Source organism: Schistosoma haematobium, chromosome 1, assembly GCF_000699445.3.
Source record: "Schistosoma haematobium chromosome 1, whole genome shotgun sequence".
Lineage (NCBI taxonomy): Eukaryota > Metazoa > Platyhelminthes > Trematoda > Strigeidida > Schistosomatidae > Schistosoma > Schistosoma haematobium.
The window spans coordinates 40,087,336-40,102,547 of NC_067196.1; the positions used below are offsets into that span (position 1 = coordinate 40,087,336).

Here is a 15,212-nt window from a genome sequence, read left to right on the forward strand (position 1 = left end):
AGCTGTTTCATATTTCCTTCTCTAGCAGCTTTTTCTGCCGTCGTTGCTAATTCTTCCACGTATTTCTTCTTGTCGGCTCTAATGCTCCTCTTCACTTGTTTGTTTGCTTCTATGTATTCAGCTTGTGCTTGGACTTTCTCTGCTTGTGTTCGGCTGTTGTTAATTGCTGTCTTCTTGTTCTTCCTTTCTTTGATCTTGTCCAGTGTTTCTATAGAGATCCATTCCTTATGATGGTATTTCTTTAGGCCCAGAACCTCTTGACACGTTGAAGTCAATGTTTCTTTGATGCCTTTCCAGTTGTCCTCCATGGTAGTTTCTTCTTCCTTCAGTAGATCTTGAAAGGCTTGGAATCTGTTGTTGAGAGCTATCTTGAATTCATTGAGTTTGTCAGTATCTCGAAGGAAGGCTGTATTGAACCTTTGTATTGCTGTTTGTCCACTTGTCCAGTTCTTTTTTAGCTTCAGTTTGAAATTGGCTACAACTAGGTGGTGATCTGAAGCTACGTCAGCTCCTCTCCTGGTTCTCACATCTTCCATTGTCCTTCGGAATTTTTTTTATGCAAATATGGTCTATCTGGTTCTCTGTAGTGTGGTCCGGTGAGATCCATGTAGCCTTGTGTATACGTTTGTGTGGAAATATTGTGCCTCCTATGACTAATTTGTTGAATGCACATAGATTTGCAAATCTTTCTCCATTTTCGTTTCTTTCTCCCAGTCCATGTCGTCCCATAATATCTTCATATCCAGTGTTGTGTATTCCGACTTTGGCATTTAGATCTCGCATCAGAATAGTTAGGTCCTTTCTTGGGCATTTCTCAATGATCGACTGTAGCCGCTCGTAGAACTGATCTTTAATTTCGTCGTTGCTATCATTGGTGGGTGCATAACATTGGATAATATTCATTAAGATCCCCTCCTTCTTTGTTTTGAATGATGCTTTGATGATTCTGGATCCGTGAGATTCCCATCCTACAAGTGCATTTCGTGCTACTTTGGACAGCATAAGAGCGACTCCCTGAGTGTGTGGAGCATTGTCCTCTTCGTGACCGGAGTATAGCAGCATCTCTCCCGTAGCTAGCCTTTTCTGTCCAGCTTGGGTCCAGTGGGTTTCGCTGATTCCCAGTACTGCTAAGTTGTATCTCCTCATTTCCATTGATATTTGACTGGTCTTCCCGGTTTCCCACATTGTTCGAACGTTCCATGTACCTATAAAAATTTTTGCTCTGGTTGTTAGAAGGGGCATCGGCCTCGTGGCTTCCGAAGGAATTCGGCTTTCACCATGAAGCGTCATAATTCTTCTAAATGAAGACCTTCTAACTCCCAGGGCAGAGTTAAAATGGTTTGGATTATTTTTTCTGGTAAGCGTTTTTTAGCGAGTTAGTTTTCTACGGGATGGGGACGCTAACCCCATGCCCAACCCTCCTCCTTTACCCGGGCTTGGGACCGGCAGCAACCCTATAAGAGCTACAGGCGGAGTTCAATGTTTGAAAGCCATAGTGAATATTTCAACGATGAAAGTTATGAACATACAGTCCTTAAACTTGCATCCTGCCAAAAACTCATTTGTAGTATTAAATTCTGTTAATACAATCGTCTGTAAACACCAAAAGTATTATGCTTGAAGTTAAATGATTAACTTGCGATTTCATCAGTCTACACATCGTTTCAGTGGTAGGTTAATTCATTGATACAAAAAGTTGTCTTCTAATAAAGCATTTTTTTTATAACATCCTTGATCTTAACTGTCAATGTTTTTATTTGTTTTTTGGTATTTACAGTTAAACGGAACTGCCTGTGCAATCCCACGTATAATGAAAGCCCTAATAGAGACTCACCAGACTCAAGTACGTGAATTCACTAATTGTTAACTAAGCACAACAACACTTTTAGTCATTAGTAATATTGTGCACAATTTTTGTGTATTATTAATTTATACAACAACAACAAATATTGTTGGGTCAAATTTCATAAGACACTTTTTTTCGACCAAATCAAACAGAAACGATCAACCAGTGAGTTCCAATATGCATAACTCATTCTACCTATTTCATTTTTGGCAGTTGAGTAGTAGTATCATTAATCTTCGTACAAAAATTCTGAACCCGAGGTAAATACATAAACCTTTACTTCGTAAATAAGTTACATCAACTTTATTTAGAATTTGAATCTTACCAATACTTGTCCATCATATATCATATGGTTCAGGACTGATCTGGATTAATATCTTTCATTAAAATTCACATTGGACTGAACTCATCAGCTAAATAGGATGAATTGATCTGTCAATATTTTTTTAATTAACAAATCTAAGAGTTAATTTATTCGCTGATTTCATTTACACTAGAGAAATAAACTATTCCATTTGTCTTATTTTTAGGATAAGCATATTATCGTCCCACATGTTTTACTACCTTATATGAAAATGGGAAATCTTTATCCAGCATTTCAACTTAAACGTGTTCCCAGCCAGAAACTATGAAAACAATTTTTTAAATGTGTAATAATATTTTTATTTACTTATTTCTGTATAAAATTAATACTTTATGAATGTACATTATATAGTTCGTGTGAATGTTAAATTTGTTTTCCCAATAAAAGTACGTCAAATTGACTTGGTGCTTAAGCCACATTTTCTTGGAAACTGTCTTCATCGGTGTCTTCATCGTGAATTGTTGTTAATCGACCTTTACCCCTTGTTCGGCAAGCCTCAAATTCAGGCATTTTCTCTCCAAACGCTTCAAGCTCTTCATGAAGAGACATCATATTCTCTGCTAGATCATTCGACCATACTGAAATAGGCAATTTTTCTATTTCATCCAGTTCATCATACTTTTAAAAAACAACAGTGAATAATGATGTCATTATCTCACAAAACAACAGTATTCATAATTAAAACCTATGTTAATATAATTTTGGTGCGCCACTTATAAATAACGCGGGACTTAACACAAGTATATATGCACCAAAGTTACTGTACATCATAACAGCAAATAATATGAAGTTAACGGAGGAAACTGACAAAATAAATGGGCAGGAAATAGTACAATGTTTAACACTTGAAGAAAGAAAGTCTATATATTTTCATTATGAATTCTCACTTAGCTCCACAATGTTATATCTTAACCTATAGCTCATTTTAACTGGTCTCCGGAAATTAGTTCAATTTGAGGATAACACTCATCACAAATTGATATCGGCTAAAGAATCCCTGGTCAGTCTGTGTTGAAAACTATCTTTAAACCGTAATAGTCCTAGTTGTATTTTACAGTAGCACTTAATATGAGTTGTATTTGATATATGTTCATAACCATCACATACATAAGTATTCATCATAAAACATGGAAGTGTATTTACACAATGAGTATAGAACATAGAAAATTCAATTCATTACTTTTTGCATAGCTTAAAAATCTAACTTTTTTAATTACTGAAAATAAAGTGGGGACACTTACGCACCAATCTCCATAAGATGAGTACTTTTTAATTGTTCGGTCCCGAATAATCGATCTTTCGATTTTTTCTTCACTATCTAATGAAGCGCGCCATTCTGATATCAGTTTCTTTAGCTTGTTGCTGATATCCACTTTTGTGCGTTCATCGACGCTAATCCATTTAGAGTCATATGTGTTTTTATCGATAGATGTAAGACACTTTTGTCCAGTTGTAAGCGCTTCTTCATAGTTCCCTAATAAAGCATGAACCTAAAAGCAAACAAGTATTAAGAAATAGGATTCAGTCAAAAACAATTATATTACTGATGTGATTTGAAATTTATATCAGTAATGATTTCACACGTAGAAACGTCTTGTCTGCTTTGTGTTAATTATAATCTCGTTGTGATTAGAAATCCGATGACGGCTTACTGATCGTAGCATATGTGATGGGATTTCTCAGGAGACAAACCATCATACTCCTTTTCCCGGATTCCAACCACTTGGTTTTCAATAGATGAATTTTCTTATAAACAAATAACTAATAGGACTGATCTAAAAAGAACAAAAGCCGGATATCCAGAACCAAAGGTGTTCATTTCTTCAAACGATAGCACGTAAAAGATGTGCAAGCGACACCTGCAATAATGATTTTACATGCATTTTATAACCAATACTGCATTAAGCATACACATATTCGACAGACTAACTTTGGCTATACGGAACCAAGCCTTTATATAGTTTGGTTCAAGACTGACTGCTCGCTCACAGCATTTGATACATGCAGAAAGGTAATCGAATCGAGACTTCTTTGGATTGACAGTGCATGTTGTCCCAAATTTATACAGGCAGTGGGCTGCGTTCGATAGGCAAATAGCTAATAAATGACGTGGGCTAGGTTTTGACAACTGATAATCTGGCATCGTTGGATCGGTGTAGTTACGGTCAGTCACACTGATGCTTCCCTCTAGGATTCTAATAGCTTTTTTGTAGCAATTGAATGCACGAACCAACAATCCAGTCTGAAATGTAGAAAATTGGCATTGAAACAGTCTTTAAACTTACAGCTCGATAATCTACGAGAACATATCCGACATTTTACTCAGGAATTTTACAAGAACCTTTGTCGTTTCAGCTTGGTCTACAGTACTTTTAGCTGAAACTGTCATCCAAGAAGCTAGTGTAGTCAGATACGAATAATCCGAGTACTTTATAAAAGAAAAACGCAAAACGTATTTTCAACACAACCACTATATAAAATCAGAATTAAACACGATGCTACACAACGTTTACGAAGTACACCTAAGTTTGAAAAATAGGAATGAACAAATGTGTCAAAGCCTTAAGTAAATATAAATGCAAGAAGTACAATATATTAGCAACAACACTTATGAGAACAGTCACAACCTTCTTGTAATTTCAGTGTTATTCTTACATCTTGAAGTCAATGAGAGGTGGTTAAGAAACTCTGACAATTGCACAATGAATCTTAAACATTTACGTGATCACATATTTCCAACATAACCTAACTGAAATGCAAATCTATTCATCAGCAAAAAATTTTAATCTGGAGAATTTTGTGTGAGTTTGCAACAGAATCAGGCGTTTAAAACTTCAATGAGATACTATTTCTGTTGCTTTAAACTGTTGTTGATAGCTCCCAATAGAAAACTGAAGTTGACCGGAAAACTAAGGCCTAAAAATAGGAACATTTATGCCTTACTGAAGGTGTAATAGTAATTAGATCTAGATGACAGTTCACTCTAATTCAAGCGTCCGAATTAAGAGAACCTGGGTTTGAAACCACAATCAATGGGTAACATTTAATAAATGGGGTATGCCAACTTGAACCAATGCACATACGTACACGTTCCACGTTGTGACGGAAGTCACGAGGCCGATGCCCCTTCTAAAAACCAGAGCTAAAATTTTTCTAGGCACATGGAAAGTTCGGAAAAGGTGGGAAACCGGGAGGACCAGTCATATGGTAACGGAAATAAGGAGATACAAATTGCAAGCATTCGGAATCAACGAAACCTATTGGGCCCAAGCTGGATAGCAAAGGCTAGATATGGGAGTGATGCTACTGTACTGCGGTCACGAAGAGGAAAATGCTCTGATACTGTCCAAAGAAGCATGAAACGCACTTACTGAATGGGAATCTCACGGATCCAGAATCATCAAACCATCCTTCAAAAGAAAGAAGACGGACATTACAATGAATGTTATCCAATGTTGTGCACCCACCAATGATAGCAACGACGACAATAAAGATCAGTTTTACGAGAGGCTGCAATCAATCATAGCGAAGTGCCCAAGAAAGGACCTCACCATTCTGATGGGAGATCTAAACGCCAAACTCGGAATGGACAACACCGGGTATGAAGATATCATGGAACGACATGGACTGGGAGAAGGAAACGAAAATGGGGAGAGATTTGCGAATTGATGTGCACTCAACAAATTGGTTACAGGCGACACAATATTCTCACGTCAACGTATACACAAAGCCACATGGGTCTAACCGGACCACACCACGGTGAACCAGAAAGGTCATATTTGCATCAGTAAAAATTCACAAGGACAATGAAGGATGTGAGAATCAGGAAAGGAGCTGACATAGTTTCAGATCACCAACTGGTGGTGGCCAAGATTAGACTGAAGCTAAAGAAGCACTGTATAACTGGTGGAACAGCATTACAAAGGTTCAATACAGCCCTCCTTCGAGATACTGACAAACTCAACACATTCGAGTTAGCTCTCAACAACAGATTCCAAGCCTTACAGGATCTACTGAAGGAAGAAAGTACTATGGAGGACAAGTAGAAAATTATCAAAGAAGCATTAACTTCAACATGTCAGGAGGTTTTAGGCCGCAAGAATCGTCATCATAAGGAATGAATCTCTATCGAAACCCTGGACAAGATTGAAGAAAGGAAGAACAAGAAAACGGCAATTAACAACAGACGAACACGAGCAGAGTAAGTCAACGCGCAAGCTAAGTACACAGAAGCAAACAAGTAAGTGAAGAAGAGCATTAGAGCCGACAAGCAGAAATACGTGGAAGACCTAGCAGCGACAGCAGGAAAAGCTTCAACAGAAGGAAAAATGAGACGACTGTATGACACAACGAAGAAACTGGTAGGGAAAATTAATAAACTAGAGAAACCGATCAAGGACAAACAAGGCGAGAAAATCACCGAGAATCGAGAACAGAGGACCAGACGGGTAGAATACATCAAAGAACTGTTGAATAGACCAGCTCCATTGAATCCACCGGACACCGAAGCAACACACACAGACTTTCCTATAGATGTCACTCCATCAACGATCGAATAAATCAGGATGGCCGTCAGATAAATCGAGATTGGGAAAGAAGCGGGACTTGACAATATACCAGCTGAAGCACTGAAGTCAGACATCGAAGTAACTACAAGCATGCGTCACCTTCTACTCAAGAAGATTTGGGAGGAGGAACAAGAGCCGATGCACTGGAAAGAAGGACACCTCATCAAGATTCCAAAGAAAAACGGTCTGAGCAAATGTGAAAACTACAGAGGCATCACACTACTGTCAGTACCAGGAAATGTTTTCAACAGAGTGTTGATGAACTGGATGAAAGACTCACTAGACGCCCAATTTCGAGATCAACATTCTGGATTCCGTAAGGATCGGTGGTGCACAGACCAAATTGCGACACTACGGATCATCGTTGAACAATCAGTTGACTATGAGAAAGCATTCTACAGTATGTATAGGAGGACTTCATGGAAACTTTTTCGACACTATGGTGTATTTGAGAAGATGGTCAATATCATCAGGTATTCATACTACGGACTGACTACACTGCAAATACAACACAGAGAACACCAATCCAATCACACTTGATGGAGAAAATATGGAAGAGGTGGAAACTCTCACGTACCTGAACAGCATCATCGATGAACAAGGAGAATCAGATACAGATGTGAAGGCGAGGATTGGCAAGGCAAGGACAGCATTCCTACAGCTGAGCAATATATGGAACTCAAAACGACTGTCAACCAATATCAAAGTCAGAATTTCCAATACGAATGTCATGACAGTCCTGCTGTACGGAGCTGAAAATCGTAGAACTACCACAACCATCATCAAGAAGGTACAAGTATTTATAAATAGCTGTCTACGCAATATACTCAACAGCCATTGGCCGGATACCATCAGCAACAACCTACTGTGAGAGGGGACAAACCAGTTTCCAACTGAAGAGGAAATTACGGAGAGTCGTTGGAAGTGGATAGAACATGCATTGAGGAAATCACTCAAGTGCTAACTTGGAATCCTAAAGGGAAGCGGAAAAGAGGAAGGCCGAAGAACACACTACGTCGGGAAATGGAGGCAGATATGAAAAGTATAAATAGCAACTGGGAACAACTGGAAAGGGTTGGATGGACGGTGCTGGTGAGCGACCTATGCTCGTCCACCATTGGTAACCGGCGTAGGTAAGTCAGTACGTAAGCTTACTGGTTTAATAATGGTAATAATCGTTATTTTGACAAGTGACATTATATTCATCACAATTATAGCCATTTTTCATTGTTTTTCTTGAGGTAAAGAGTCTGTTGCAAATATGACTGTGTTATCAACTCAAAAACCTCTGAAACAGCACAAGACCTCAAGACAGGTAGTTAGATCCAAGGTAGAAAGCTCTTAAAGTAAACACAAAAGCTGTGTGAATGTATGTCTCAGTGTGTATGAGACTTTAAGAACCAAAAAACCTTAACGGTTCAAAAATTCAACTAAACGGCGATTGGGTATAGTTTATTACTACGAACATATAACCACATCAATAAACTCGCAAAATGAATCGGAAATCTAAACAATAAAGGTAAATAAGATTTCTTCTGGGTACGTGAATAAAACAACAGGACTTTCAGAATCATACGGAAGGAAAAACTCTATTTGATATTCTACAAACATAACAGATCTTGAATGATGACGAATCACACCGTACAAACCAAATGACTGAAATAAGCAAACGATCGGGATATTCTACAAATTTGGCAGAAGTAGTAATGTTTAGAAGAAGACTAGGGATGATCAAACCAAGACACAGTACCAATCCATGAAGTCATTAGGCTGAGTCGTACTGGCAAGTGGAGACTAACTGGGCTGGGTCTTTGGGATGACCTCGATCAGCAATTGAAAGAGTTGGGTGATATGCCTCAGGATTGATCACTGTGGCGAGACTAAATATTATTTCATACTTCCTGTTTATCGAATTCATCCGCTTTCGAGACGTACTCTTCGATTTTAAGTCTCTCTAAACATAAAATGGTGCATAGGATTGATCTGCGCCAGCAGCTGAACTGAAAACAGGAAGTTGAGTACGTCTATCACTTCAATTATCTCGGAAGTCTCATCACCCTCCACAGGTTGATGCTTGACGAAAGCTCTGCATGAATTTAGAAAGCCCAGTTGGTGTTTTCCAACTTACATCACTTGTGACGTGAGTGATTTATCCGTTTGCAAAATAAAAAAACGACTATACTGTGCATCGGTTAGTTCCGTACCACTTTATGTCTGTGAAAGGTGGTCTTTAAAAATAGAAGATATACGTAGGTCACTAGCATTCGACCATAAGTGTCCTCGGACCACTGCTCGTATACTTTTTTTGGATCAACGAGTTACTTATTGTGAGGTTAAACGCAGAGCACTAGTTGAGGATGGTAAATCAATTGTCGAGATAGTAAATCTTTATCGACTGAGGTGATTAGGACACGTATTAAGTATATCCACCCACCAACTACCTAGACGAGCTATGATGGCTGGTTTAGAAATAGGTTGGGAGCAAGCTAGGAGCGGCTAAACTAAGGCATGGAATCAGTTTGTAAAGACGCTGACTGTTAGAATGAGTCACAACTAGAAAACGAGACAACCTATTTTTATTTATTAACAGACACTATTAATCAAATTAGTCGGACTAAGGGATACTGACTGCACACCACAGATCTACAAAATACTTAGAGCAGAGTAGAAGCTATAGAGTCCAACATATACTGAAGAGAAACCATTTTTGTTTATTGAGATAGTAGGTGGTTAATGTTTGATAACAAATATCACTCTGCAATCGCAGCACCCGAATCCTTTTATTGACTGAATATAACGAAAAGAAGAGTAACCACTAGATTTCGAGGTTAGTTTACCGAATTCAAAAGTACTTACATTCAGAAGTTTATTACCACGATATTTCATCACATCAGCAACAATAAACTTTTCACTTTCAGACATTTGCCAAAACTCTGCAAGCTACGGATGTTTGAGTGAATATCATTTTATCGACCTACCTTTTTGACATCTTGGAGATATATGTTAAACAATATTTTGTGGAAACATGCATCATCGATTTTCAAAAATGTCTTCTCCAAATCTGTGAAGGTGTAGTCAGATGTAAGAGTCACTTCACACTGTTCCCCACAGCCCATTTCTTGGACTATATTATCCACAACCTTCATAACTCCAAAATCCTCTGCATGCCCCACATCAAAAGTAATATTCTGGTTCTGGAGAATCACTTTGGCATCAACAACAAGTGAGACATCGACAATGACCCGATCGTGTTCACATGGTTTATGGGTTCCAGCACGTAGAATTACTTTAATTTTCTCCTCTGATAGCTAAATAAACAGATAATTATCTTACAATAGAAACGTTTGTTGCTGAACTCTACATGCAAATCAATTCAGTGTTATCGAATATTTTCGACAACAGTAAATGCCAAAATCTGATAGATCGTGAATCCAAATCTTATTTAATTTCAAACGTACTAATCTATTGTCACATTACTTTCACCTTTCAGATGGTATATTTAATACAAAACCAAGTGATTGATACTTAGATATGAATGGTAATCAGTTGTCTGGATTTGGTAGCTACTTTCTATATCTACGAAACAAAAAAGAGCTGACTGCTGAACAGTATGTAAGACATTTGAAATCAAAACTAAAAGGAACCCCTGCTTTATGACCAGCAGATATCGCCCTATTAGGACTATAGAGCTTAGTGTAGACAGTTAGTTCTTGTGAAGCGTATTCTTGTTTAATAATCTTGGATGGAAAATATTCACCCACTAATGTACTACAACAGAAACTTGTGCGTCTATCAGCTGCAGATTAACTTCTCGGTGGTTTTATTTATTTGAACATAAATATTGGTACAAAGGAGCACCGAATACATATGCGCCACACAATCTCATTTGATATGTGTGAGGGCTGTGATACTGCCCAGGTGCCTAGACCGAAGAAGGTGGTTTTCTTAGAGGGCTACACCTGGAGCCTTCAACCTAAAGGTCTGATCCACAAGGCAGTGGAGCAACGTAAGGAGATGCAGTCCCATGGTAGCCGCTGACCAATAATTGGTTCATACGCCATTTGTTCTCTCAGGATACTGCAGCCCATGTGCACTATCGGTTTGGAATCAGAGATTTCCAACTCCCCTAGGTAGATCCTCTATATCCACCAACCCGGTTAAAGCGCCGGATATCCACTTTTCGTCCTCTCAATTTCGTGAAAAAGCACCCCCGCCGCGAGAAGGTAGTGAGTAGAACTTCTCTTTCAGTGGCTGTATACACGTGGCCATGTGAGAGCATTTCGAGAGGGAGAGCTGACTCTCCCCACCCTCGGCCGTACCAGGGTATATGGGGGCTCGGTGGTGTAAACATCACTGTTACTCGGAATGCTATAACTATCAATGTGAGGTGGTGGTTGGGAGTCAAAGACATTACTACTGAGCTGTTAGAACCGCGACTGACCTCCTGCAGAACTGAGGTGTATTTACAACTGACTGGATAGTGACCAACGTCATGTATGTCAGATCCTTAGTAAAGATCAAGTTATATCGATTAAGCAGCAATGTGCCCACTAGTCTAGGTGACTCGACATCGTGTGCACTATGTTGAGATGTAAGGTGGCGGTTGGATATAGTCGATAGGGTACCCTCGACCTAGGCTCTGTGCAATCGGACGCTCCTCAGCAAGATATACCTGTAATCTTGTACGAAATGACGATTTCCGGCTTATACGATGACGATGCCTAACATCAAACAAATATGATTAATTTCAACATAATATAAATCAAACAGTTGTTCCACTTTATAGGCATGCACTAGAATAATTTTTAAAACTAATAACATATTTAAACACAGACCCAAGCTCCCAACATCGAGACATAACGGACAAAATTTCGGGTTAATACTGAGATAGCCCCATTGAAAAGACAGGCGTATTATCAGCTGCAATGTTTATTAGAACAAAATGAATTTTTACAGTAAAGAGACCTTTATGTATATTTACAAATATCAGTTTGGAGACGAGAATAGTGAATAATAAGATTTTTCCGTCGAATTAATATTAATTGGACTCAGTTATGTCTAAAGTATTCTGAAACAAAAATAGAAAATCAAGACGTGAATCAATAATAGCAAGGGATTGTACACGAAGAAAATAAAACCACAGTATGTACTGTGAGTGAATAAGATGACACTGATTCCCAAGTGACAACTACCTTCATACCTGTAACAGCACTAGAGATCCTCTTGTCCACTATCAAGTCTTCGTCGGATGAAATTTTTTCAACTCAACCACTAACCCTTCACATATGACTTTATCCCGTGCACTAACTATCTGAGCCCATAAAATGTTACTCCTGGTCTCTTGACAACACTCAACTTTCGGACCGTATGTCAAACAAGCCAAAAGACTTACGTAGCTAGTATAGGATTGTAGTATCCAGCACCGTCAATGTGTGCCGTATATCAAGGTGTGGTCACCCACTTGACCTCGGACAGTCAATACGGAGAAACGGGACGATTTGCCCTCCATGTATCTGGGGACTTCGACTACCATCCCTCGTGACCTCATTGGTATAGGTATGGCACGAAGTTCAGAAGCGGAACAGGCTCTCATAGACTGGATTTCATCAGACAATCGCTTGTACACTGTCCGAATCATCGATGTGCATGTCAAATTTAAGAATCAAACAAATACATAATTGTATTGCTAAAAACTCATTGAATTCATTTAAAAATAGCGATGCATGTGAAATAAACAGGTTGAATAAAGAGAAGGTTGAAATTACTTGTCAAAAGGAAATCTGCCAGGTGGTCGCTAGTTGAATACCATCCTTTCGGTTCAGGCTGTTCTTCTTCATTAGTCAGTCATTCAGTCAGCTACAACGTAGGACCAGGGACATATGTGCATCGGTCCAGGTCGCCATACCTCATTAGCACAGCAAGATGAACACCGGATTCATAGGAGTGGTTAGGTCAAAGGTGGTAATATATAGGAGAAAGATTGCATATAAGGATATAGTATAGGAAGAAAGAATTAGTTAGTAGAAGGAAAGATATGAAGCAATTGTAATCTCTTCGTTTAAGGAAAGACAGAGAGTGTATACACCTACGCCATTGTGATCGATTCCGCGCCATGTCACCCAGAGTCTCAAACCATTGGTTACGATAGTCACGCGGACCCCAACCAAGTAGTCTGAATCTACCAACATGGCTCAGACTAGAGGTTAGCGACTTCAAGCACTGATGCCACGTTTTGGTTTGGCCGCCCCTTACTTTCTTCCAACCATCCCGAACACCGGTTAGCATTGCACGTCGTGGTAATCGGTGTTCAGGCATACGTAACACGTGGCCCAACCACCTCAGTCGATGAAGATTAACAACCTCATCAACTGATTTACCATCATTATCTTACGAAAAATATGGACCAGGACGATACACTACCGTATCATTCGAATAGGTGAAGTGGGTAAACTCATGGTTGCATCCAAAAAAGAAATTGCAAGAGAACCAAAGAAAATAGAGATCGAGTAGGTATAAACCTCCGAGGAATTAGAAGCTATAAAAACGGATCCTGGTTTCTGTCCAGTTCAGTATCCGAGCGTCAATATTTCCACAGACAACTCACCTATCGTTGAGTAAGTATATATGTAGTAAACTATTAGCATTCAATCCTTCCAAGATTGAAATCGTATCACCGCTTAGCCTATTGAATCCACAGTCAAATATAATATAGACTACGTCAAACAAGTAGGCTATATCGATATTTATTTTCTGTACTTGTATTATATTTTTGATGCAGACAAACACCAAAGTGATGTCGTACATGAGCGAATAATCGAACTGACTACATAAGTTGGAGGCGTGTCAAGAAGTAAGCATGGAGCAGATTCTTGAAAAACTGAACTATTATTGGTTTACATTTTGTCACAGCAACTAACCACTCAATATACATAAGATGGAACAAAAAGAAAGATCGGTATTAGGATTTACCGATTTTGCGGAAGGATTTGTAGTGGATAACAAGCATGGATAACATTGTTGGTCAGATGTTTTGCGTTCTCGACTAATTATTAATTTGGTGAGAGATATAAGAAAGAAGACGGATTCAGCATACCACCCTTACTTGCATGATGTAAGACATAGGGTACACAAAATTAACCAAAAGTAGTATAAACTATGTGAAATGTTACTTAGTGCACCTGTGGTTGTATTTCAGTCAATAGATTAATGTACGGTCAGTCAGCTACAACGTAGGACCAGGCACATATATGCGTCGGTCCAAGTTGCCATACCTCATTAACACAATAAGATGAACACCGGATTCATAACCACTTAAGTGGTTAATTCAGTGGTAGTAATATATAAAACAAAGATTGCATATAAGGACATATTACAGGAAGAAAGAATTAGTTCGTAGAAAGAAAGATATGAAGCGATTTTAGTTTCATAGCTTAAGGGAAGACAGAGAGTGTATACACCGACGCCATTGTGATCGATTCCGAGCCATGTCACCAAGAGTCTTCAGCCATTGGTTAAGACAGTCACGCGGACCCCAACCAAGTAATCTGCATCTACCAACATGGCTCAGACTAGAAGTTAGTGACCTGTCTCGCATGGTAGGGCCTTGAGGAACGATTGTTCCAGGTAGTATATCTCGATTGGTTCATCACGATAGACAAACCCGACCACCACGTCAATGTAGCAGCAACGATCGGGGATTGCTGTACAAAGTATGCATGACCTGTTCCCACTGTTCAGTTGAACCCTTCAGTAATCGATGGGATTGTAGTTAGTTACGAATCTTACGTTGCATAGAGGTTACTAGAGCTCACGTCAAATTTCAAAACGAACGTACTTTTGGGAATTAACGTCAGTTCATTCATTTATAGTACATATTGTGATCTTATGTTCTGAATGTACATAATCGCTTGAAGGGAATGATTTCCGCCTTGACTTCCTACTTTTATTCATATACCCTATGAGATCCCAACCTCCCTATTATGGGTAGAATTTTATCTGTTTTGACTGAAGCCGCTGCAGAAAATTTTGGGGAAATGGCACAAAACACCCAAAATTTCCCCAGAATCTTATAATACTTTGTGGAAACTTGTTTATATTTTTTCAAAAAACCACAAAATTTCGCGTTTTTTTCCAATATTTTCTACAACTTTGAAGAAATGGGTTAACCCATTTGCGTTCTGTGAATAAACCCTAATACTTCATCGCATTTCGGGTACATCCGACTGACCAGTTGGATTTTCTCTTTCCATTACATTCGACATTATTTTAAGAGAAGAACAAGTTTAGCAACATAATTAACAAAATAATACCTACAGAAACGAAACCCTCATCACCTTGTGATAAAGGCGCGATACTAAAACGTACATGTTCAATGTGAGTGATGGGGTTTACCATACCATTCATGTTATTCATTTTGGCAACCGTTCGATCCGTG

General features: G+C 38.8%; 2 protein-coding genes across 2 annotated transcripts in view; one reads left to right on the forward strand and one right to left on the reverse strand.

The window, feature by feature from the left end:
* Positions 1-2,610, forward strand: part of SARS2 (seryl-tRNA synthetase) — a 22,606-nt gene extending 19,996 nt beyond the window's left edge. Inside the window, exons 9-10 of the mRNA XM_051218479.1 lie at positions 1,778-1,843; positions 2,377-2,610. Coding sequence (XP_051074036.1) covers positions 1,778-1,843; positions 2,377-2,478 — 168 coding nt within the window. The 3' untranslated portion in view covers positions 2,479-2,610. The remainder of the gene's footprint in view (positions 1-1,777; positions 1,844-2,376) is intronic.
* Positions 2,485-15,212, reverse strand: MS3_00009797 (uncharacterized protein). The gene is made up of 5 exons (XM_051218196.1): positions 9,757-15,212; positions 9,635-9,718; positions 4,141-4,452; positions 3,452-3,700; positions 2,485-2,828 (listed from the first exon to the last, which is right to left on the reverse strand). Exons 1-5 carry the CDS (start codon positions 9,922-9,924, stop codon positions 2,619-2,621), a joined length of 1,023 nt encoding a protein of 340 aa, XP_051074037.1. The 5' UTR covers positions 9,925-15,212; the 3' UTR covers positions 2,485-2,618.

What these genes read in the sequence shown, in the direction of transcription:
- MS3_00009797 (XM_051218196.1), bottom strand. Translation starts at nt 9,924, where the DNA reads ATGAAGGTTGTGGATAATATAGTCCAAGAAATGGGCTGTGGGGAACAG. An exon ending in GTGGTAATAAACTTCTGAAT is followed by an intron (nt 4,453 to 9,634) that starts GTAAGTACTTTT and finishes TCTACATTTCAG; the next exon opens with ACTGGATTGTTGGTTCGTGC. An exon ending in CTTGGTTCCGTATAGCCAAA is followed by an intron (nt 3,701 to 4,140) that starts GTTAGTCTGTCG and finishes GTTTGCTTTTAG; the next exon opens with GTTCATGCTTTATTAGGGAA.